The following is a 26,416-nucleotide window of genomic DNA, read 5'->3' as shown; positions in this document are numbered from 1 at the left end:
TAAATAAAATGGATTATGTAGTCTCTAAAAACAAAGATGCCCTTGAAAAATTATTAAACATCAGAATGGAAATTAGTTTTGTTTTATCATACTACCAATTGTTTAATTGCTTACTGCAACAAACTTATTTATTGCCTTTTTTGTAAAACAATTGAAAGTGAATAAAAAGTACAGAAGCTGTACTTTTTAAAGTAAAGGAAATGGTAAAAAATTAAAATCTGCTGGTTTTAATTTACAGATCTGTCGGAGTCATGTGAAGGAGACACAGCAGCAGTTTTTCCACAGCCTGGCGGTGAGACAGAGCCTCCCTGTGCACTTCAACATCCAGCAGGACTGCGGACACTTCCTGGCTGACGTCCCCGCCCGACTACTACCTTGGGAAGAGGAAGAGGAGGGAAAAGATGAAGAGGAGCAGGAGGAGGAGCAGAGAGACAAGAATCATGAAGGACAGACAAGGCTAGACACAAAACCGACAGACTCTGAAGCATCGAAAGCTAAATCGGATGAGGTCCCGGCGGCGGGGAACATGAACTCGGCGGGCCAGCTGAGGAGCCGAGTGGTGGTCATCACTCGCGAGGTGCCCTTTCAGACAGTGGCGGACTTCGTGGGAGAGGGCGCGACCCGGCACGCTCACAACCCCGAGCTGTACGAGCGTCAGGTGTGCCTCTTGCTGCTGCAGCTCTGCTGCGGCCTGGAGCACATGAAGCCCTTCCACGTCACGCACTGCGACCTGCGGCTGGAGAACCTGCTGCTGGTCCACTGCCAGCCCGGGAACCCCTGGAACCTGGACATGCTCGAGCCCAACAACAACAGCAGCAGCGGCAGTAGCAACGGCTCGGGGGCCTCCGCCGCCGCCGCCGCCTCCACCTGCCCCGCACGCCTCATCATCAGCAACTTTTCCCAAGCCAAGCAGAAGAGCAGCCTCATGGCGGCCAACCAGGAAACCCTGCGCGACCAGTCGCGGCTAGCGCCCGAGATCATCACGGCCACGCAGTACCGCAAGTGCGACGAGTTCCAGACTGGGATTCTCATCTACGAGATGCTGCATAGACCCAACCCGTTCGAGGAGACGCCGGACCTGAAGGAGCGAGAGTACACCTGGGCGGACCTGCCGCCGCTGCCCGTCAGGTCGCTGTACTCCCAGGGGCTGCAGCAGCTGGCCAGGCTGCTGCTGACGGTCAACCCGTCGGAGCGGATCCAGATGTCCGAGGCGCGCGCCTGCTTGCAGTGCCTCCTCTGGGGACCGCGAGAGGACCTGTTCCAGGCCCTGGGCTGCGGCGGCGGTGCCGGCCCCGTGTCAGGGGCCACCGCCAGCCAACGGGAAGCGACGCTGCAGAACTGGCTGGACCTTAAGCGGACGCTGATGATGATAAAGTTTGCGGAGCGTTCACTGGACACGGCCTGCAGCGTGAGCCTGGAGGACTGGCTGTGCTGCCAGTACCTGGCCTTCGCCACCACGGACAGCCTGGGCCGCGTGGTCCACATCCTGCAGCAGCCGCCGCAGCCCCACAACCATAACCAAACCCAAACACATCCGGCACACGCCCACCGCCTGGCTCAGCCACAGCAACTCTAAGCTGTTACTATGGCAACACCTCCAACTTCTTCCCCTCTATCTCTGCTCCCTTCAGCTGATGAAGTGTGATGTAAGCTAATGGTGAGCGCCAGCCGAATGCGGAGCGGTTTGCTTTTCCCGTCAGAAACACACGGCGAAAGAGACGGAGTCTCATCAAGTGAACAGCACGATCTCATGATCAAATCCCATTACTGCAATGTTCTTAAATCAAGTTCTGTAACGAGCTGAAGCACAGGAGTCTGCAGGAGTCAATCTGATCAGAAGCAGCAACAAGTTACCAAACATGGAAGGAGATTTTAGCCATCAGGTTCTTTAATGTTCTGCAAAGACAAAGCTCTAACACCCGAGATCATCACGGATTAGATTAATTTTAGGGTTGAATAAAAAAAACCATGGAAGATTTGATATGGAAAAATAAGAAACCAAGATTTTTTAAAGGAATTTTTCTAAATCTAAATTTTAACCCCCCAACTGTCACCCCAAAAACACTTACAGGCAAGTCAGTGGGTCTATGAGGACACTGGTGTCCTCATGACAGTTAAGTGGTTTAAAACTCAAAACTGATGAAGAGTAGATGATGACTCACTGAAACCAAAGATCAGCCACAAGCTGCCCACTACAGTAGGAAATGACAGGGTTATCTGGCTATATGAGAGACATGTTGGTTTCAGATCTGGTTTTGGTAAAGCTTTCGATTTTGATTTTTGTTAAATATTAGAAGACATGAAAATATCATTGAATTGTGTCTTTTTAGCACTCTGATTAATTATATTAGGAGAAAAGGCAATGTTGCACTGTGTGTCAGCAATTGCTGTAAAAAAGGATTTTAGTAATTAAAATGAAAACAATTATTACAGAGTTGACATTAAACTAGCTTTGTCAACTTTTATTGATGTTTAGCAGCATTAGTTCAGTTTGCATTAGAAAAACAGGTAATTCCCAGATTTCTAAAAGGCTGTCAGCATTTCAAAAAGGATGAAACTGAGCAATTCTCCTCTCAAATGTTTAGCCTTCATGTTATGTGCTTGAAGTCTTGCTTTCTCTCGCTCTTTTACAGCCTGAAAGAACCGTAGTCGAATTCAGCTGTGAGCAACTCAGATTCAGTCTTTTGTTCAGTAACTTAGCTTCGTTACCAACCTGGTTGCTCTTGGCATGGTTTGGTCTTTATTCAAAAAAAAGAAAAGGAAAAAAAAAAAGACATTTTTGAGTTACTGATTTCTAGTTTTAACAGGATTGTCACATTTCATCTGAATGCACAGCATCTATTGCAGACTGGCCCTACGGTTTGCACCGCTCCACATTTTTAAATCTTGTTTTAAAAGCCGTAAGCTAGTCTGCATTTGAACTGAATGCCTTTTCATTTCAGTTCGCCCTCACTGAAATGAAACTTGGACACATCCGCTCTTGGCTGCAAGCCTGACCTCCACTCAATGTTTGTGCAATGGATAGTTTTATCACAGTGGTTGACTAATTGACTCCTCCGTTAGTTTTTGTGGCACATAAACTGGTTTTATTTCAGTCCTGCAGCTTTTGGGGGGGAATGAAAAAAAAAAAAAAAAGTGAATTTCAGGGTGAACGACTTCTTCCATTGGACGGAATGTCTCATGGACTGCAAAAAAGCGAGTCTTTGTTCATTTGTCTTGTTTTTGTCAAGTTGTTTTTCAGCAGTTCTGAGTTATGGATGATATTTGCACACTGAGTCAGAGCGACGGCGGCCCTCTGCGAACGCCTGAGGTCATAAAGCGACGGATGACTGGGAAAAGTTGGGAATTGGACGATCTGGTGTTAGATATTTGAACTTTGCCGCATCCTCCTGCTGAACTGCATTTTTTTAAAGTATTTAAGCATCTTTGAAAGTAAATACCCAACCACTGGGATATGTTTCTCGTCCTCTTGTTCTAATCCAGCCAGTCCTGAAGTAAATCCAGCTCATCCGTCAGCTTTAACTAGAGATCGGTGTTACTGATCGCAGCGTTTTAGCTTCGATTCGGTAGAGTCAATGCAGGTACTGGAGTCTCCGATCCGCCATTCAGAATTTAATGTTGAACAAACTCTATGAATAACATCTTTAACTCTGATTCAACACTTTCTTTCACAAGTTTACTTGACTGGATCCGGTTGGTTTTACAGTGTACAGACTGCAGCGGAAGCGTTGCTATGGGATCATTGCTTGCAGATGTACAGTAGCAACGCAATGGTCCACAAAATGGGGAAAAAAAAGAAGAAACAAAGTAGGAGTGAGTTTGTTACTGCGGTAGAGTGTGGTGAGAAACGTGTGTGGGACAGCACTGGTGGCTGGCCGCCTTTATTTAGAAAAATATATAAATTTAATCTTTTCTCTATTTTAATCTGCACACTGTTTTATTGAGTACAGAGCACCTCTATTTCTCGTTAGAGCCTGATAGTCATTTATTCATTGTTGCTTTACTTGACTTTCTTTCTTCTCGCATGTTCTGGAGGAAGAATAAAGTGAGTAGTTATCACTGTCCTACGCGAACATACGACCAGAGAAGATCTCAGTTTTCACACGCCACAGTGTACAGTATTTTACTGAGTTTGCCTAATGAGGAGAACAACCACTTTGGCTGAAGGATGTCTTTTGAACCGGCTTTTGACCAGTTTGAATGACGTGTCGTGTGTGCTGATAAATGCCACTGAGTTTTAAAGGACAGGAGCTCTGTAATGTTTTCTGTGACTATGTGTAGAGTATGTCCTCTGGCTTCATCGCCGTTAATTGTTGAGCAAGTTAGCCGACTGTAACAGAACAATAAATATATGTTTTTATATATACGTGCTGTCTTTGTGTCTTTTTAGCTTAAGTAAGATTGTGTGCTTTGGCGACCACTTTCACACAGACAAGTTTTATGTTTCTATCCATAATAGGGCTTTATGTTGACTTTAATTCATCTGCGATATAACGCCTTACCCCAGTCATAAAAAAACAGAATTTCTTTAAGGTACAGGAATATATACAATAAAGGTGATTCGCTGCATTGGTCCTAATATGGTCCATCAGTTAGTTAAGTGGTGAAAACTAGCCCCTTGTTCTACGTTTTGCTAAGGTCTAGACTCGTTACTGAGAAATGTTTGCTTTCTGGGGGCGTGACCTCTGTTGAAGTTTTACATGTTACCCAATCGTTAACGTTTGGCCGTGACGCCATGCGCCAGCTCGATGCTATGAAGCTTACCGGAAATTGCTCGCGGCTGTAACTGTCCTCCACTGTGAAGAGAGAAGTGCAGGCTGTTAATGTTAATTCAGTATTTGGAAGCACGGCTAACACGGACTGAATGAATCCATTCACTTCCTCCGCTGCCTTCGCTAAAACTACAATTTTGAAACGGCGCAGGAAATCAACATCCCGTTGAAATTTTACCGTAGGAATCCCCTTCAATCAGATTAAAGACCAGAGGGAGCAGTGAAGTGAGATCATATTCGAACAAAATGGCGTAAGAAGGTAATAACCAAGCTCGAAGGTTAATAATGTTGAAAAGTTGTATACATGTAACATAAGTAAACACACAGTAGTATTCAAGGTTAATAGTGAGCTATCAAATAATTGTTGCCAAAAGTACATATGTTACGTCATCCGAAGATTTTGAAGTGTAATGCATGTGGTTGTCTTATTTTCTAATTAAAAAATGAAGGTTTATTCTTTGGCCACCAGAGGGAGACCTTTCCAAGGCAGAGAAAACCTGAGCAGCACCTCTCGTCTTTACTCTGTTATATTGTCCACTTCTTCCACAATACATTATAACCCACTCACACGACAAACATTCAAAAATAGATCTTAATAAAGGGCGGAAGGCCGTGAGCTTCTTTCAACCTTGTCCAGTTCGCTTGTAACTCACATTACGTAAAATATATTTTAGTTATGAATTGAATTTCAGCTCACTACAGTGTATAGATAAGGCAGCCCTTAACAAAAAAACATTTTACAAGATTGATCAAATTCATATCTGAAAACAGCCAATCAGAAGTCAGGCGTCAGCACCTAATCCCGCCCACAGAGTTTGACGGGTAAAATGGACAGATTAAATTAATTAAATTAAAACAGATTGATTAAACCATAAAATACTTAATATTAAGTTTTCAAAATGAAATCAGAACATTTAAATGAGGCGCACATATAGTTAATTCCACTTTTAATCACTTATTCCTGTATTTCTGGTTTTAATAAATTTATGACACATTTAAATAATTGTTTCTCATTTATTGTCATTTCACGCTCCGTATTTGTGCGCCTTGCCCACCTCTGTTCCAGACGCCTTACATAACTTCACACTGAATCATCCCTGACGGCTCAGATCTCAGGAGAAGCAGGCAGGAGCTGAGGGAAGACTCAGGAAGTTAAGAGGAGGATCTCCCCCTGAAACTCTCTCACTCACAACCCTCCCCATCTTGTTTCTGTTACCCCCCACCCCCACCCAGTGATTGCGTTGCGTAATCGCGGCGTACAGTGTGTGTTTGTGTGTGTAGCGAAGCAGGTAGCCAGCTCCTCCAGGCTCTTGCTCTCCCTCTCTCCCTTCCCTTTCTCTCTCTCTCTCTCTCTCTGTGTGTGTGTGAGCTGATCAGCATCAGCAGCGGGAGGCGGTGGACGCGTTTCTCTTGCATCCTGGACCGGTTCAGGTTGCCCTGCAGGGGAGGGACTTTGCTTGTGCAGACTGGGCTGAGCTGCAGCAGGGATGCATCAGGCGGCAGAGACGGACCTCTGAGTTGACTGGAGAAACCCACGGCCTCCTGTTTCCTCTGAGAAAGAAGAAGAAGCGTGAACGCTGTTTCTCTACCTCCTCTTCCCTCCTACCCCGCCACTGGGGGCAAATAATCCCCGAACACCGCCGGAGTCGCTGGATGGAGAGAGTCGCCTGAAGAAGGGAGAGCGGTGGAGTTGCTCTCCTCCTCCCCCCTTTCTCTCTACTGCACCAAAAGAAAACCCAGGGTAAGCTCCTCTCTCTCTCTCTCTCACACACACACACACACACTCGCTTGCCTCTTTCCTCTCATCCTGCTGCTTTTGTTGATGGGATTGTCTTAAAGCAGGTAACTGCACCCCTGAAACTGAAAGGCGCTTTTTCCTCTCCCTGCCTCACCATCAGGATCCAGTTGGTTTGTGTTTTATCAGTACGGAACAGGTTGTTTCCAGATGTGGCGGTCCAGGGCGCAGCATCCTGTGGCTCAACTCCAGCTGAAGGAACTTAGAGCAGGTCAGGCGTCCATGATGCGCTCTAGAGCAACCTGAAGGCACCTAATTAGCCAATTTAATTTAATCTCAGTATAAATCCAGCTGCTTTGTGAAGGCCTAAGACTTTCAGAAAACAAAGTCAGGTTTAATTGTGTAGCTCATTTAAGGAACAAGGCAGTGCAAAGTGCTTTACACCATAAAAACATAAAACAGCAACCAATCATGACAAAAAGCAGCTAAAATTACATTTTGTCAAATATACATCACAATGTTCTATTTACTATTAATCGAAGGCAACTCTAGGCAGGTGGGTCTAGATTTAAAGGAAATCAGTGTTTCAGAAGTTTTGCGGTTTTCTGGAAGTTTGTTCCAGATTTGTGGTGCGTAGAAGCTGAATGTTGCTTCTCAATGTTTGGTTCTGGTTCTGGGTTTGCAGAGCAGAACCAAGTCACAAAGTCACCTGCTGACATTGTAATGTAGAGCTGCGTATCATCCGCATAGCTATGGTAACTAATCTTAGCTCTTGTTATAACCTAAGCTAGCCGGAGCGTGTAAATAGGAGGAGTCTGAGGGTTGAACCTTGTGGTACCCCACATGTGACTTCTGCATCAGAGGAGCAAAAAGACAGCAGACAAGTCAGGGAGAAGATTGTTAGCTAACAAAATAGAGATAAATACAGGACAAACTTGTTGGAGAATGTTAATGCGTTAGAACGACCCAGTCAAAGTCCAGAGTTAAATCCAATTTGGTCCCGGCGGCAAGACTTGCGAAATAACTAATTGCTGTTCACACACACTTCTATCGATGATGACTCGAGAATATCTAAATCGTTCCCACACTTTTCAGATTTATGTTTGTAAGAAACTTCAAAAACAGATTCTTCAAATTCATCAGCCTGTGTTTCTCAGGATCTGTTTTCCACAGTGACAAACACTAGTGGAGGCTGTCCCACTGTCTTATTGATGATTAATCCAGATTTTAGTTAGCACCATTTGACTAAATCCTCATTCAAAGGGGGTTCTAATCTAGAAAGGTAGGAAACCGTTCAGACGTTATGCAACCTGCAGCTCATATGCAGACTCCACTGTTGTCTGCACTGATTCCCAGGATCAGGGTCGATCCTGGGAATCAGTGTGTGCACGGTGATGAAAACGATGCTGCCTGAGCTTTTAATTTCGGGTAATCCCATTAGATGATGCTCACCGTAGCAACATGCCGTAATGTGGTTTAATCCTCCCTCCTGTTCTGTCTCAGAGGCAGCCGAGGGGCTTCTGGCACCTTCTGGATGCTCATGCTGTCATGCTAATGTGTCCATACTGTTTGGTCCTGGTACAAACACAAACCATAGGATAGACCGGCAGAAACAAAGGGTGGTGTACCTTTGTGTATCCATCACCCTTGTATCAGTCTTTTGCACCAATAGGCTGAAATATTCACCTGTTTTTCTAGTCTAAGTTCAGGCAGACTGGACAGCTTTCAAGTCAAAGATTGTCAGTTTGATTTAGAGTTGGACTTTGACTGGGCCATTCTTACGTGAATTATGCCTTGATCGATGGCATTCCTTTGGCTGCGTTCACACTGCAGCCTGAAGTGACCCAATTCCGATTTTTTTGCCGTAAAGCGACCTGTATCTGATTTTTTCATGACAGTCTGAGCAGCAAGGGTCGGATTCTCTTCGAATGCAACCCAGACCTCTTGGGTATCCGATAAGTATCCGATTCAAATGTGACCTAACGTCCAGGTCGCATTCATCCGACCTGAAGGTCATTCATACTCCACAAATGTCACTATTCTGCGTCCTGATACACACAAGCAGGAAAGAAAACAACAACCATGATGGACTATAATGAGAATTAAGTTGTTGATATGCTGCTCCGTTCAACTGTGTAAGCTATGCTCCAGCGTTAGCCTCCATGTTTACTTCTGCAAACACCGAGCACTACTTCTTTTTATGGCGGTTGGCAGAACAGAGAACGATGACGCTATTGTGCCCTCTACTGCTCATGCGGGACACTTAAAGGTTGTTTGCCCGCTCACACTGGAGAACACGTACAGGTCGCATATATTTGGAAGTGTGAACGGCCACGGCAAAAAAAATCCAATTTGACAAACAATCTGAATTGGGTCACTTCAGGCTGCGGTGTGAACGCAGCCTTTGTAACTCTGGGTGAATGTTGAGGACGTTCCTGGATCAAGGTAAAAATTTCCAAACAGTGCTGTGGTGGCGCAAGGGGTTAGCGCGCCCCACGTTTGGAGGCCTTAGTCCTTGACTCGGACGTCGCGGGTTCGACTCCCGGTCCCGGCGACCTTTGCCGCATGTCTTCCCCCCTCTCCTCGCCCTCTTTCCTGTCTGCCTACTGTCGCAAAAAATAGGAGAAAAAAATAACATTTCCAAACAGCCTCAAGTGTCTGTAGCTTCAGTCTGGTTTTCTTCCAGGGTTATTCAGTACGCAGCTCCATCCGTCTCTCTCACTCTTTGAGGTAAACAAGAATGACACAGCTACTAATTAGTCCTTTTTTGAAACTTTAATCTAAATTTTTGAGATATGGTCTTAAACTTTTTATGCCTACTGCCTATTTCATTTTAATGGTTGTTTGCAATAAATGCTTACTCAGATTTTTTTTTGTCTCACTCCCATCTCTTCATGTTGCATTTTGAAGCTGCACTTAGAACCTTCTTAAAATCCAAAAGTGCAAAACATAAATTCTTGTCATTTTTCAACTGGTCATAACATTTTGATCTGGAGAATATTTGCCCAATGGACAACGATGGGAGCGAAGCACTTTGGGGTCCGCTGGCTATACAAGTTCAAAGCCATTTACCAATGATATAATTTAAAGGTAATTCACTTTATGAATGTTCCTCTCCATAGGATCAAACGTGTGTCTTTCAGGGTTTTAGAGATCAGTAGAAAAGTGCAGCGTTCCAGTAGGGGGCGTAGCCTCAATGCTGCTTCAATAAGCAGAATGCTAGCTTAAATACAAGTGTATTTGCATGAAATGTGCTTCTCATAGTCAAGATTATACAAAATAGAGTATTTTTTTCCCCCAAATGTATTTTAAATTCAACCTTCACCAGTGTTGTATAGTAACGAAGTAAAAATACTTCACTACTTTACTTAAGTATATTTTGGAGTACTTCATACTTTCCTCGAGTATGAAAATTTTTGATGACTTTCACTTTTACTTCACTATATTTCCGAACTTAATTGCGTACTTTTACTCCGATACATTTTCAATGTGTGGTTTAGTTACTCGTTACAAAAAAGCGAGAGAGAGAAACGCAAGTGTTTTGACCCCACCTACTGATTAGCAAGTAGCAAGCAGGCTACCGAACAAAGTCGGTAGCCTGCTTGCCTGGGCTTGTTCATCACCACCAATAGGATACACCTGTTTCGCTTCTCCCATTAAACACAAAGCAAGTCTCGCAATCAGCAGCAGCCACATGGAGGAGGAGACGGAGACCACAACGACTGCAACTACGTCGGACACGGCTCCAGGGGAACCACCAGCTGGTGATGAGAGCCCATGGCCTTATTTAAACACAATACACTCTTTCGTGGGTGTTAAAGATTCGTTGTACCGCATGCAGTTTATGTTATTCCTGCCCAAAGATGTGGAAATTCTATCTTACAAAAACTCCCCGTCCAACTTGAAGAAACACATCGAGGTAACTTCTTATGAAATGGTTATAATCCTCCTGTTTCAGTAACTATAGCTTGGTCACTAGACACTACTGTATTGTGAAACGTTGACCATAAATGAACTTTGTTTGGCATTGTTTCAGTTCCACACGTGGTGTATTTAGCTGAGGCCTAATGTTGACTGTAGCAGGCTACCTAGACTCCTCTGTTCAAGGGGGGACAGAAGCCATAGCGATAGCAATTTAGACTAAATTTAACGAATATAGGAAAGGCATGCAAGTTCAAAACCAGGTTTACAGATGCCTATAAGCTGCATTTCCCTCCCAATTCTTTTTTTCTTTTGCATAATGACCAGTTGTGTGCACCACATACTGACTGTAGGATTGACTGATTCACTGATTTGTGAAGTAGAGTAATCGTAACAGATCTTTTTCTTCATGTTGGCCGCATTTTCTGTACTATTTATTTTTCTCATTTTCAGCACTGACCTTACTTGAAGGGAAAACTTAAGGCTTACAAAAACTTTGTATTTTCTGTCCTGGAGGGTATACTAAGAAGCTGGTTCAGTTGTAAAGCAGGTTAAGTTAACCTTGTGCTATAGGTAAAGCACCTAATTTTCTTAACTAAATGATGCCTGCAGGCATATCTATTAGCAGGTTTAATTTTGCCTGCACTTGGTTGGGTACATTATTTTAAGTGTATTTGACAAGTTTACCAAAATATAAAAAATGTCATTCAAACTGCATTTGCTTTGTTTTACTTTTTACTTGTACTTTTCATTACATTACTTGAGTACATCCATTTTTACAGTAATTTCCATACTTAAGTACAAGAAGTTTCAGATACTTTAAGACTTTTACTCAAGTAACATTTCAGTCAGTGACTTCGACTTTTACCAAAGTCATATTTTGGAGAGGTACTTATACTTTTACTTGACTCTGAGATTTCAGTACTTTATACAACACTGGTTATCCACTAAATCTCTAAATAAACTATTTAGTTAAATATTAACAATCTAAAATCTTTTATTTAGTCCAACCATTCTTTGTAATTTAGTTTTTCTGGAGTCCGTCTTGAAAATCCTGCCCTTATTTGGCATTTTTGTGACGTTTCACTGCTTTGTGCAGAAACAGCAGAGGAAGCATCAGACTCCCGGGCAGCATGAGAAACATGGTACACGCCAAGACTAAGCAGTAACGGTTTGAGTCAGACAGGGGCATGGCAAACCAAACTATAGTCATAGCACATCGCAGCAGCAGCACCATCAGGATTGATACAATAGCGATAAACGCTCTTCGCTTTCGCTGGTCAAGTTTCTTCTTGAGTCCAGATTTTTCACCTGGACCAGGACGGATCATACCTGCCTTGTAGGGAGAACATAATTGGGATCCAGCTTAGACACAAATGTCCTGAATCCAACGTCATCCACAATAGTGAAAGGCTGGGTATCCTTCACTATCATGGAGACTAGAGCTTCATCCAGCTCTTGTTTTCTGGTGGCTGGTTAAAAGGGAATAAATACAGTGTCTGTTACCTGTCTTTATTTGCACAACAAGCAAACATCAGCATGCAAAGATTGTGATAGTGTGTTTGTAATATAGTAATGAAATACCTTGGCTGGGTGAAGCTACAATTTCCTCCCTATTCTCATGCAAGGCACAGTAGTGCCTTAGCATGGATGAGGTGTTATTATTGTACCCCAACTCCTTGGAGCACAATAAACACCTCACCTTTACAGAAAATAAGAAACAGTGAAAAATACAGTTCCTCATAAGCAAACATAATGCATCTGCAAATGTTCAGTTCACCTTACCTTGTTAGGGCTTATCAAATCAAAATGTTCCCACATAGGGGAAATCCTCCTCTTTCTCGCCGGCTCCATCCTACTCCTATCCTGTCCTCGCGCTCCTAAATCTCCTATCTATCTATCTCTCTCCTAAACTCTCCAAACACCAAACTAACTGTCTCAAACTAAATAACCACTATCCAAACTCTGCTATCCAAACTATCAAAACTCTATCCACTCTCTCAACTGACCGCAACTCGCCTACAACAACCCACATTTTGAATGGAGCCTGTGGGGTTTCTAAAGCTGTCAAACCCCGCGCCAAACTCTGAGCCACTTCCCGAAGCAGTCATGTGGTACAGCCGGGCAGCGAGGCTTCGGACGTCATCGTTTTCGGCTCCTCCCCTAAATGAAGCAAGCCTCGATACGCGCTTTACGGAAACGCCCCCTCCATTACTCGACACACGCCTCGAAGCCTCGGCACATCACGTAACATCACAGGTAATTCCTTAAAATTGTGGGGAAAAGTACCAGTTCCATTGGCAGATTATGTCACTTTCAACAAGACAAATAATCTGCTAATGCCACTAGAACTTTTTCTTCAATGTTAAGGATACTGACCTAAAAGAAACTCCTATAACTTGCTAAAAAGTTATTTATAAGGTAGTTTTGTGTTATTTCAAGTGTGCTAAAATACAACCACTAGAAACTAGACCAAATATACTTGGTGATGTCTACATTCTCCTTCTGCACAGAAGTCGGATTCATGTCGCATTTAATAAGTAGCATGAACGACCAAACAAAAACATTAATTAAGCATCAAGACCTCCTGTGTGAACGTAGCCTGTCTTTTATTTCTTTAACTTTTTATCATATTACTGCTAAGGTTGCTCTTTGTCTTATAAGGTTGTGATATAATAAAGATTAAAGTCAGGTCACCTCTTTGGAAACTTCAGTGAGGAGATCCGGAGAAGATCGACACTGTCTGGGGTCATAGTCCGACTGACCGTGGGTTCTGGTTCATTCAACAAAAAACTAAAGATTTTAGTTTCAGTGATTTAAAAAAATCCCATTTTCTTCACTATCATATGAAATGCTGAGCAAAAATACTTAATTTCTTTTATAAATCTGCTTTTTTAAGTTACTATACAAATGTTTTTATTACTTTTAAGGAGAAGGATCATCCAAATGTAAAATTCAGCATTAAAAAATGAAAAAGTGAATCTTACTTTTGAGGAAAACTCATGTAAATATGTGATATTTATAGATTTTTCTGATTGATTTTCACCTTTCAAAGCGTGATGGTTTCTTTTCTCCGGATCCCATACATTCCAGCAGCTGCTTCTGGGTTCTCCCACTGACACGTAGCAAAAAAAATACTTTTATTAGTCATTGTCAGTTACACAAGAGCCTCAGATGTAGTTCACAATTTCAATAACCTTACATTAACTCTTCTGTGACCCTGGTTATTTTGTTTGTTTAACTTTAACTGGGTTGATCCAGATACATTAGACATGATCAGGGTACATATAAGAGACCATAGATACACCCTCCCATCAAACTTCAATATGACAGGTTATGAATATGAACATGAATAATTAGGAGTATGACGGGGAGATGGGAGGGGCTTATATGTTAATGAATTTGACACCTCTTCCCGCTGTGGGTGGTAGTGCTTGATGTCATGAGATAGAGTGGATGTTATTGACTTATTGTAATTCTTTATCACAGCCCTGTACTGTTGGTGAGTCTGAAAGACTGCTGTTCTTTAGTGGTCTAGACTTCCTCTCCCCCCAATACTTTGCACTTGGTCTGAAAGACACCTTTCTCCTCCTGCTCTTTGGTGGGATAATCAGACTTGCCACCTCAGCTGTCTTCTGCTCTTTGAGTGGTCAACCCAACCTGCTTCCTCTCCCCCCACCTCATTCTTTCTCCTGTCTTTGTATTCAGCTTGAAACACACCTCTCTTTGCTCATCCTCTGACTCGTCTCCTCAGCATTAATTGTTTGTCCTGTTCTTCTGGGGTTCTGAGAGACACCCCCTACCTAGCTACAATTGTTTTTACCTATCTCCTTTTACCAAGGTGTTGAGGGGATCCGTTTTGGTGGCCTTAGGATCTCATCTCTGCTTTTTGCAGATGATGTGGTCCTATTGGCTTCATCGGGTCGTGATCTGCAGCTCTTGCTGGAGCGATTCGCAGCCAAGTGTGAAGCGACCGGGATGAGGATCAGTGCCTCCAAATCCGAGGCCATGGTCTTGAGCCGGAAAAGGGTAGAGTGCCTTCTCCGGGTCGGGGGGGATGTTCTGCCCCAAGTGGAGGAGTTCAAGTATCTTGGGATCTTGTTCATGAATGAGGGAAGAAGGGAGCGGGAGACCGACAGGCGGATTGGCGCAGCGTCTGCCGTCAAGCAGGCGCTGTACCGGTCCGTCGTGGTGAAGAGAGAGCTGAGCCAAAAAGCGAAGCTCTCGATTTACCGGTCGATCTACGTTCCCACCCTCATCTATGGTCATGAGCTTTGGGTTATGACCGAAAGAACGAGATTGGCCGAAATGGGTTTTCTCCGTAGGGTGTCTGGGCTCTCCCTTAGAGATAGGGTGAGAAGCTCAGCCATCTGGGAGGGACTCAGAGTAGAGCCACTGCTCCTTCACATCGAGAGGAGCCAGTTGAGGCTCGGGCATCTGGTCAGGATGCCTCCTGGACGCCTCCCTGGTGAGGCGTTCCGGGCACGTCCCACCGGGAGGAGGCCCCGGGGAAGACCCAGGACACGCTGGAGGGACTATGTTTCTCGGCTGGGAACGCCTCGGGATTCCCCCGGAGGAGCTGAATTATTCATAGTGGACTCACGGGATTATATTGCATTGACATGAACATTTTCAGTGTGATTGTGTTCAAACTGAGACTAACTTTCATCCTTCTGAGAATTTATTCTCTAACAATCATATGATCTTTCTACATCAAGTAAAGAAACTATTTCTGATAAGATCTTTATAGAAGATCACATCACAATAAAATACTTTTTAACTCTTTTATTATCAGTAAAACAAACAAAAACAAATGTTTTGATCATCATGGAGTTGAAGTTTATGTCAACTGCATTCAGTTTATCTAACGTCTTTTTAGCCTCTATTGAAGTATTCCACCATGTTGGCCATTAAGTCCCAGTTAGCTTTTCATCTGGACACTTAGTAAAAAATCATAAGCTTGAATTTTTTATCCTGATCTGACTTAGAAACAAACCACATGAATTCTGCAGAATTTTACCACAAAATTAGTTTTGCGGTTCCTTAAGTGACTGAAAAAAAATATGAAAAGAACGAAGCAAAACTGACTTTGTCTCATCCTTCGCCTCTGCCTCTATATTTGAAATTCAGGACAGAGACGGTGTTGTAATTTCCTGCATAAACATTTATGATTCCTGAGAAAGGATCTGAGAACGCAAATCATCCTGAGTAAACAGCAGCAGGCGGGGAACTGTGTTCAGCTCCAAAGGAATCATATCAATCAACGTGTGAACAACAAAAGTGTCCAGTAACTACTTGCTACATGTCAGAATTGGTCAAATATTTAATGCTCCAATATGCATCAGCAAATCACCAATTTAGTTCAATGTAAATAGAAATTAAATGTCGTAATATCCAGTATCAAGCAGTCTTCTAAAGACAGTGTTGCCGTCATGGCATGCTAACTGTTCCAATAGCTAACATTGGAATATTCCAATATTCCAATATGGATTTTTCTATATCTAAATGTGACTGTGCGGTGAAGCTAAAAATTAAACTACTGTAATAATTGGTGCAACAACAGTTACATTTTGTCAGAAATATTTACAAATAAAATATAAATGGGGCATATGGGATCATTTCACCTCCTCTGGGTGTCACAGACACAGAATCTGAGCACCGGCAAGAGGAGCGTTCATATCTACTAGCTGGGGTTTATTTGACTATTTTTATGATTTACTTCATTTGTAAGAAATAAGCTACGTAGGAATATATGTGTGTGCCTGTGTTGCATTGTGCGTGTTTGTGTTTGTGTGGGTCAGACACACAACGTGTCCACATTTGTGTGGCTCATAAACATTGTGTTGATTTTGTGCTCCACTTACATGAAGCGCATTAGGGTTGTGTTTGTGTGAGTCGTGTGGAAATTAGGGCATAAGCAAATTATCACTGATATTTAAGATAAGTTATAATTTGCTTATCTTAGAGATAAGTGGATTATCTCTAAGATAATAAGCAAATTATTACATATCTCTAAGATAAGTAATAATTTGCTTATTATGATCTGTAATAAGTAATAATTTGCTTATTATCTTAGAGATAATTAAATTATCTCTAAGATAATAAGCAAATTATTACGTATCTCTAAGATAAGTAATAATTATCTTATTAATTAAGATAATTATTACTGAGAACAACTTTTGCAAAGTGAGAACAACTTTTGCAAAGAAAAAAACAAGACTGGGTTTATTCCTGGCAACAACTAGCTATCAAGCAATGCAACATGGCTCAACAGCAACAGCAAGGGCCCCTCCTTTTCCAGTTCAGGCATTCGCCTTGTTAGGCCTACGACAAAGATTATTTGCCCACAGCTGATGAAGCCAATAGGACCTCATCACATCTGCAAAAAGCAGAGACGAGATGCTAAGGCCACTAAAACGGATCCCATTAAAAAACCTTGACTGCATCTAGAAACTGGTGGGAAAGGGCAACCTGTGGAGGGCAACCTATGGAGAGCAACCTGTGGAGAGCAACCTGTGGAGAGCAACCTTTGGAGGGCAACTTGTGGAGAGCAACCTGTGGAGAGCAACCTGTGGAGGGCAACCTGTCGAGAGCAACCTGTGGAGAGCAACCTGTTTAGAGCAACCTATGGAGAGCAACCTGTGGAGAGCAACCTGCGGAGAGCAACCTGTGGAGAGCAACCTGTGGAGAGCAACCTGTGGAGTGCAACCTATGGAGAGCAACCTGTGGAGAGCAACTCTCACTATGTTTCTCTAATCTGAACCGTTTGCAAATTAAATTTTCCAGAAATTAATACTACCTTTTTTGAGGACAATTTACTTTGGTCAATAACCATAATTTATATGGTTTTGGAAATCTGTGGGAAACCGGAGCACCCGGAGAAAAACCCACGGGCATTTTTTTGGGGGGGATCTAAAATAAGAAATATATTTTGGGGTTTCAAACGGTTCAGAAATTACATTTTTTCCTAATCGCTTTATTCAGAGGCTTTCTTGCTATTCTTCTTGAACATTTGTGGTTTTCTGAGCCCCAAACAGTGTCGTATCTTCTTCCACACTGATTTTTCCTTGGCGACTGCCCCCACTGGTTCCTGTGACAGATTTTCCACAGAGCGGTCCGTCACGTCCATGGATTCTATGTTACTCGGCATGTTTTCCATAAAGTCGTTTACCTGGTTGGGAGAGGCATCAGGAACATCAATGTTTTCTGACAGGGTTTCCTCTGTCAGACGGTCCTGATCCATGGACGCAGTGTCAGAAACCTTGTTTTCCGGGGTAGTGTCTTTCTCGTTTGGTTCTTTTTGTCTCTCAGGTCCTAATTCGTGTTTGAGTTGATGTTCAGTTTTCATGTTTTCCTGCTGTGAGTTAAGCTCACAGCCGGAGGGAAGTTGTTGCAAAGCAGTCAGTTGTTTTAGGAGACTGTCTTTCTCAGCTTTAAGCTCGGTGATAATCTTCAGGTCACTCATCCTTTGCTCTGAATAAGTTTTAAACTCTTCATATGCATCCTGCTTAAATGTTTCTAAGTGCTTTATTAGAGTCAAAACCCTTCCATCATATCCGGCTTTTAGTTCTTGGTAAGTAACTGTTGCGAATTCCACAACAGATTCCAGACGTTTTATTACCTCAGTTGATTGCCATTTCAGGAAAGAGATACCTTCTGCATTTTTCTGGTTGAGGTTGTCCTTCTCTGCTCTGAGTGCCTTGATGAGCTCAATAATATCATGCTTGGTTTTTTCCAAATTAGCTTCTTTCATATGAGTCACATCTGCTTCATACCTCGACTTTAGTTCTTGGTATGAACCATGAATCTGCTCCAGTTCTCTCACCAGGCATTTCTCGGTAATCTTGAAGCTGCTGATCTCCTTGGACATTTTCTCTATTAAATTTTGGTCCTGTCTGATCTTGTCTTCATTGACCATCTGCATGTCAGCCTGACGTTTCCTCTCACTAATGTCTGCTTCAGATTTGGACTGAAGCTCCTCATATTTAGCCTTCATGTCGTCCAGCTCTTGTTGGAGTGCTCTGTTTTTATCTTTTAATTCCTCAATCCTTGACATGAACGCTCGCTCTGTGACAATAGGATCTACCTTCACTGTGTCTAGGTCCTCTATCAGCTGCTGTTTTGTTTCGCTGTCCACATCGGAATCGATAATTGCAGGGCTGAGAGTCTCTGGATTGTTGCACTTTTCAATTGCCTGTAGTTTTTTCTTCAACTCGATGCTCCTGCCGATGAAAATCTCCTTAAGAGCTCTCTGCGTCTCTACCTCAGCTTTTGTTTCCTCCAGTTTTGTTTGGGTGTCGTCCAGCTTTTGGTTCTGGTCAAACAATTTTGCTTTCTCCATTTTTAAAAGAGAGGCAAGTCGTTGTATCTCTATGTGGAAATCAAAGGGAGGAGGTCTGTTCCCTACCCACCCATACTGACGTCCTTTGGCTAAATCACTGATGGAACAATTTTGGCTTTGATGTGCCATGTTTTGACAAAATAATACTTGTTCAAATCAGTCTGCTAACAATCTCACTGTAAAAGCGCTTTGCGTGCGTCTGAACTCCTCAGTAGTGCAGCAAGCAATGACAAGAAGGTAGAAGTTTGTTACATAGATAGAGTGCTGATGACATCACAAGCATGACTCTAGTTGTGACATCACAGAGTTTTCCTTCATCTTTGGAATGTGTTACCGTTGGTTACACTGTCTATGTTGTTATACAAGCAGTTTATGGAGAGACGTTTTTTTTGGCAATATTTACATAAAATGTGTGAATTTAGATTTCCAGATTTGTTTCATTGTGTCCAATGAAACATAAAACCTTTCAAAAGTTTTCACACACTCACACTTTTACAAACCTGAAAGTTGCAAAGAAAAATGATACTCTCCTTTAAATCTTTGTTTTAATATGTAGCGTCGCTGCTGGCTATCTGTTTGTATTGGGACTTTTTTGTCCTCCTCTGTGATTCTGTACATTCATTTTCGCGTTTAGATGTTTTCCTGTTGGCCTTTCGTTAAACCCCTCAAGAGGCTCGGCAGCACAAACACTCAGCGATGATCGAGATCAGCGGGAGCTTACATCCATCAATCAGTTCTTGGTCCATTAAGTCCCCACAGAAATATTATCTGTTTCTTTTTGTCTTTTTTTTTACTCTTGGTTTTGTGCTGCTTCTGTCTGCTGTCTCTCTTTGGATCCGTTTGGCCTGAGGTACCGGCTCTCCAGAACTAATCTAGACAAAAGTTTTCTCTTTTGTGATGTGATAAAAAAAAAATGCCTCAGAGTCTTTTGTATTATTATTATTATTATTTGCTCTACAGAGCTAAACTGGTGGAATAATCTGTTGGTCTCCTCCTTTCTTCCTTTTGTAGAGATATTTGATATTTGAGAGATAAGACACGCCGTGTCTTCCATTTTGTTGACCCCAGTAAAGGTTCCTCATTTCTGCCTGCTACTATGATTAAAGTCCGAGTTCTCCAGCAATCAGTGCAGAACGATTACCAATGAAACATGCAGCAGGAGATCTCTCACCTGTGTAACAACACCGGCTGTTTTACCTGGAGGTTGATACTGATGGAGCTGACAGTCTATGAAGCAACACTGACCTGAAACATAATATATGCTGCTATAATTGGAACTCTATAATGTAATCTCAGTAAATATGTTTTATACTATGTCTGTTTTTATAAACTATCGTATCCGTAATAAAAACAGATAGGTTGCTGAATCTAGCTGATGGGTCGGTCCCGAATGTTTGGGCTGTTAGAGTCGGTTCTTTGAATTGAACCACGGGAACCGGCTCCTAGAGCCGTTCTTCATTATGAGGGCCGGGGCTGCAAACACAGTTCCTACCCAACTCTTCAAACCGCACAGTGATCGATCTGCACAGGTGCTGTGAGGAACAAAAGACAATTTTAACTCTGTTTCTTGTCCAGTAGCATAAACACTGAAATTAAGAAACCACAATCCCTGAATTAGGAGGGAATGTGGGGCAAATGTGATGAAAGATTTGCATTATTACTAAACTTGTATCACTGCTGGATCAAATAATTATGGAATATTATGTATTTATTCATATTTTAAAGGTATGTACTTTTAGGACTGCCATCTAGTAAAAGCTGCATGAGCTGGCTACTGGTGTCTAAAACTCAGTCACCATGTCTTCTCATCTTCTGAAACAACCAGGAGGGGTATTGTGAAGCACCGCCTCACAGGGCGGGTATCAAAAAGGCTAACATGAGGTGCAAGTTGGGCGGGTTAAAGTAAGAGAAACCAGATACTGCATTCAAAGCATGATGAAGACCAGCGAGCAAAACATTCACAGAGTGGATGTAGTAGAATATCAGAGTTCAGGAGATACAGGATAGAAGATTTGACTGAATCAAGACACTGTTCACAAGTTCAGACTGGGGAACTAACTGGCAAATTGCTGGCTAAGCAGAAAAATAGACTGTATTTACTTAAATTTATACAAACCAATTTTCTCAATTACTGCAACATATAAAAGACAAGTAAAATTACATTGTGTGATTTAAGTATTGCAATCCTAAAATAACTTGAACAATTTTGTTTTTAAATGTGTTTTTTTAAATGCATTTAGTTGTACATAAACTAAATAGTAAATCTTGACATTAAAAGTTAAATGCGAATAATCTATTTGGTCAAGACTTTTCCATGGTACAAAATATTCTTAAACTCATCTAAAATATTATTCTCAGCAACATTTCTTTTTTTTTCTGCCTACAACAGCAGCAATATATTTACTACATACATTAAAGATTCATGGTCTCATTTTCCGTCTGCTTGAGCAGAAATGGCGTAGTGTCTGGGTTTGTTAAAATGTTAAACTTTTACCACCCGAAATCCTCACCACTTTCAAATAATTCACTATTTATTTTATTTTAGTTGTTGCATGGACTCAATTTAAATAGATTAACTTATAAAGAATTACTATATTTGTTTTCTTTATCCAAAAGTGTCTTCCACTTGTTTAAGATGAGTACAAATAACAAGTTGATGAGAATTAAGTGATGCTCACTTGAACTTTTTTTTTTTTAACCATAATGTTTTAATTTACAGTGAGGAAGGCCAGAGTCCAGCTCTAGCAGACGGCTGAAGGCATCTGATCCGCTTCAAACTCAGTACCTGTTCGCTCTAATGCAAAACTTTGGTAAGGTTAAATTTAGTCGGCTAAAGAAAGTCAGACGGTTCGTTCTCCAACTTCAGAAATCCCTTGAGGTAGTCAAGTTTCTTGTTTGTTCAGATCTTGTTAGTCATTTCCATAGTATGATTATTAATGATCGATTCTTTTGTGTCTAGAGGCAATCTAATCATTCAGTTCACAATTTAAGCTTTATTACCAGGATTCTGCAAATTAAATATTTCATAGTATATTTCAATCATTCCGTTCATACAGTTTAGGCTCCATTACTCACCTGTTTTTTCTTGTACAAAATGCGTAACACCAGCTTTCACGCACCCAGTGAGACTTTGTCTCCCTCATTCTTCCTCTGGCTGAGAAAGACTTGGTCTCTAACGACGGTTTCTACGTTGTTTCCCGAAAATAACTTTAAAGACCTGATGCAGGACTCGTTGAAAATGTTTCCTTGCTTGTTGTTTTTACCTCAGATTTTGGTTGATAAGGCAAAAATGACTCAAAAAATGTTTTGGGTAACGGGTTGAGTTCTTCTTCTTCTTTTCAGTTTTATTGGCGGTTGGTAAAAAACAAAAACAAAAAAAACGATAGGTAAGCATTACCGCCACCTGCCGGTAAGGAGTGTGAACATCAATACAGACATTAATGGCATCTGTATTGAGGTACACATACGTATGTGTATACTGTACGTACACATACTTATAGGTATACATACTTTTAAATAAGATTAAACACCCTGGTATTTAAAAAGAAATCTAATTAATTGATTTCTAATAGATTTCGGCTTGTGTCGTAATAGATTGATTATAGAAAGTAACTTTTCGTCTTTGCTTAGAGCTGACTCTAAATGCTGACGTTCCACTACTTCTGCCATTATAACACAGTTTGTTTGTCGGAGGTTTTCTCCAGCTCTACATCATCAGAGTGGCGCCGGCGTCATTTCAATCATGTTAGTGTAAATTTACAAAACTTGCAGTCTGATATAATGGTAGGTTGCAGTGTTGTATAGTAACGAAGTAAAAATACTTCACTACTTTACTTAAGTATATTTTGGAGTACTTCATACTTTCCTCGAGTATGAAAATTTTTGATGACTTTCACTTTTACTTCACTATATTTCCGAACTTAATTGCGTACTTTTACTCCGATACATTTTCAATGTGTGGTTTAGTTACTCGTTACAAAAAAGCGAGAGAGAGAAACGCAAGTGTTTTGACCCCACCTACTGATTAGCAAGTAGCAAGCAGGCTACCGAACAAAGTCGGTAGCCTGCTTGCCTGGGCTTGTTCATCACCACCAATAGGATACACCTGTTTCGCTTCTCCCATTAAACACAAAGCAAGTCTCGCAATCAGCAGCAGTCACATGGAGGAGGAGACGGAGACCACAACGACTGCAACTACGTCGGACACGGCTCCAGGGGAACCACCAGCTGGTGATGAGAGCCCATGGCCTTATTTAAACACAATAAACTCTTTCGTGGGTGTTAAAGATTCGTTGTACCGCATGCAGTTTATGTTATTCCTGCCCAAAGATGTGGAAATTCTATCTTACAAAAACTCCCCGTCCAACTTGAAGAAACACATCGAGGTAACTTCTTATGAAATGGTTATAATCCTCCTGTTTCAGTAACTATAGCTTGGTCACTAGACACTACTGTATTGTGAAACGTTGACCATAAATGAACTTTGTTTGGCATTGTTTCAGTTCCACACGTGGTGTATTTAGCTTAGGCTTAATGTTGACTGTAGCAGGCTACCTAGACTCCTCTGTTCAAGGGGGGACAGAAGCCATAGCGATAGCAATTTAGACTAAATTTAACGAATATAGGAAAGGCATGCAAGTTCAAAACCAGGTTTACAGATGCCTATAAGCTGCATTTCCCTCCCAATTCTTTTTTTCTTTTGCATAATGACCAGTTGTGTGCACCACATACTGACTGTAGGATTGACTGATTCACTGATTTGTGAAGTAGAGTAATCGTAACAGATCTTTTTCTTCATGTTGGCCGCATTTTCTGTACTATTTATTTTTCTCATTTTCAGCACTGACCTTACTTGAAGGGAAAACTTAAGGCTTACAAAAACTTTGTATTTTCTGTCCTGGAGGGTATACTAAGAAGCTGGTTCAGTTGTAAAGCAGGTTAAGTTAACCTTGTGCTATAGGTAAAGCACCTAATTTTCTTAACTAAATGATGCCTGCAGGCATATCTATTAGCAGGTTTAATTTTGCCTGCACTTGGTTGGGTACATTATTTTAAGTGTATTTGACAAGTTTACCAAAATATAAAAAATGTCATTCAAACTGCATTTGCTTTGTTTTACTTTTTACTTGTACTTTTCATTACATTACTTGAGTACATCCATTTTTACAGTAATTTCCATACTTAAGTACAAGAAGTTTCAGATACTTTAAGACTTTTACTCAAGTAACATTTCAGTCAGTGACTTCGACTTTTACCAAAGTCATATTTTGGAGAGGTACTTATACTTTTACTTGACTCTGAGATTTCAGTACTTTATACAACACTGACCTTCACTACTTCAGGTTTATTTCTGTTAATTTCCTTACATTTTTCTTCAATTGAAACCCCTGGAGAGTTTCGGACTTGCTGAGAATGTTGCAACCATTGGATGTTTCGCCTGATGGAAACGGGTTTCGTTTTGATTACGTGCGGAGTGTGTTTGTTGGTACAAAAAGTTCTCTTACACTCTCCTCTGACCAGAGCACCTAGTTCTTGTTGTGCCCCACATGATTCACGTAAAACAGAACTTCTGCACGGGGTTTCTGTAGCGATGGCCAGATTTGCGGGCCGTACCACTTGTACCAGAAAGGCTACGTCACGGTGATGTGTGTTGATGCGTCGTCTCTGTTCTCCCTCCCGTTTGGGGGGTTTGGCTGGTGTTTGATAGCTTCTCAATGATCTGTTCCAATGTGACGGAGTGGGTGTTACTCCGCCTTCACTCAGCTGAAATACGACCCGCTCAGAACTCAATTCCTTCACCAGCACTCGCAATCATCTCAGCTATTCCTTTAACACGTGCCCCGCCTCCTCGCGGTTTCTCTCATTCCCTCACACACGCACGCACACATTTCCCTTTCCTTTCTGGACTCATTAGAAGTATTATTACATTAGGGAAGCACTGAGATGAAAACTGAAGACGTGAGACTTTGTGAGTCCTCGGAAGCGCGTCGAGCCCATCCGCGTTATGAGCCTGGTCTTTCCTAACTGGTGGCTTGGGTCTTGATGTATCACAGCTAATATTTCCAGAATAGATCATGTGATGGATTGCCTTTTTTTTTTTTTTTTTTTTTTTTCTATGGCGTATGCCTGCGGTCGGTGCAGATTGCTGCCAAATGTAGCTGCAGCTCAAATCTTCGAAAGGCCTGTAGATGCAGCAAGTAGGCTGGAGATAAATCACCTGGACCGTTTAGGACCAAAGCTGAAAAGAACTGAGAAGTCAGCTTTCTTCAGAGCTAAAAGTTTTTTTTGTTGTTGTTGTTTTTTTAAATGCACCAATAAAGACGCAAAGAGAAAGTATAAAGTATAAAAGTGCGGTTATCAAACTGGATCAACAAGGGCTCCCAGATTTTCTCATTTGTGAGAAATCTGGCCTGCAGAAGGTGGGCGGGTTTCTTTCCAAAACATTAGGTCAGCTCTTACAGACGTTTTTGCAGCACTAAGTGCTTTCACCGTCGTGTATTAGCTTAATTGTTGGGCTGTTCATCTCATAAGTGGAAGCTTTAATTTGTTAGTGTGATGGGGGGACAACACTTGACACTTGATTGATAGTTTTGGCTTTAACGCCAATTTACCGATCCGAGAGTCAAGATTAAAAAGCGATGAAATTTATTTGTTTATTTTTATTTTTTGCAACAGATCAACCACGTTGGCCTGGACTTTGACTGGGACATTTTAACACTTGAATATGCTTCAGATTCAATCGATCCACATCAGTTCTGGCTGAATATTTGCTCTGCAGAGTCCTAACAGGATGGCCCTGTGTGTAGCTCAAACCATCTTCCTGTCAAATTTGAGACGTTTCCCTGTAATCGTCATAGAAGAGAATCCCCACAGCATGATGTTGCCATCACCATGTTTCCGTAAACCGTTGACGTGTTCAGAGATGTGCGACGTTGCTTGTTGATTTTTCCACCGTAGCATTTTGAAACCTGAGTGAAGTTGCCTCCCCCACACTCGCACATCTTCTTCAAATCAGACAAAATTGGCGTCAAACGTTTGTGCAGCAAAAATTTTCGTTTGTGCCGCTATCACTTTAAAGATATTGAGAAATGTTCCCAGAGGTTATGAAAGGTCGTCCACCCATCCTTAACCGAAAATGGACTTTTTAGCCTTCCTTCAAACATCTAACCAGCTTGTTCCTTGTGTATTTACAGTTTCCTTTTACAAACCTCTGAGACCTTCACCGAACATCTGGATCAGCTCTCAGATTAAATTACACAAATGTGATATCTATTTATTGATCGTATATGTTGTGATTGGAATTAGTTATTCAGAAATCGGAGTAGAAGGGGCTGAATGCACGTTTAGATTGTTTTTTGTGGGAAATTAAAGACTTGAAAACGATGTAGTTCTTTTCTAACTCATAAAAAGCCACTAGGATTTTTGAAGTTTTTCCATAAAATGTGGTAAATTTCAGTTGCTATGAGTACATTTTCAATATAAAACAGCACATGAAGGTTTTCATTTAATTTCCTGGACAATCGACTTACAATGGAACGCATCAGTACGAGTGAAACCATTAAAAACCTAATTCTGGAGTCATAGAACTCACTGGGAACATTTCTGCGCAAGTCTGAGAGGAAATATTGAATTCATTCTTTCACCCGA

The 26,416-nt window shown here is 41.7% G+C and overlaps 2 protein-coding genes across 6 annotated transcripts in view; both read left to right on the top strand.

The window, feature by feature from the left end:
- The window catches only part of peak1 (pseudopodium-enriched atypical kinase 1), a 96,253-nt gene extending 91,887 nt beyond the window's left edge, over positions 1 to 4,366 (top strand). For all 5 annotated transcript variants that reach the window (XM_032544964.1, XM_032544930.1, XM_032544955.1 and 2 more), the window contains one exon: positions 239 to 4,366. In XM_032544964.1, the coding sequence (XP_032400855.1) occupies positions 239 to 1,576 (1,338 nt within the window). In that variant the 3' untranslated portion in view covers positions 1,577 to 4,366. The remainder of the gene's footprint in view (positions 1 to 238) is intronic.
- A 1,664-nt stretch (positions 4,367 to 6,030) lies between these two features.
- The window catches only part of syt12 (synaptotagmin XII), a 38,725-nt gene continuing 18,339 nt past the window's right edge, over positions 6,031 to 26,416 (top strand). The window contains exon 1 of the mRNA XM_032544918.1: positions 6,031 to 6,513. The gene's annotated coding sequence lies outside the window, so the exon portion shown is untranslated. The remainder of the gene's footprint in view (positions 6,514 to 26,416) is intronic.

This window comes from Xiphophorus hellerii, chromosome 2 (assembly GCF_003331165.1).
Source record: "Xiphophorus hellerii strain 12219 chromosome 2, Xiphophorus_hellerii-4.1, whole genome shotgun sequence".
NCBI lineage: Eukaryota > Metazoa > Chordata > Actinopteri > Cyprinodontiformes > Poeciliidae > Xiphophorus > Xiphophorus hellerii.
This window is presented reverse-complemented; position numbering and strand designations above follow the sequence as displayed.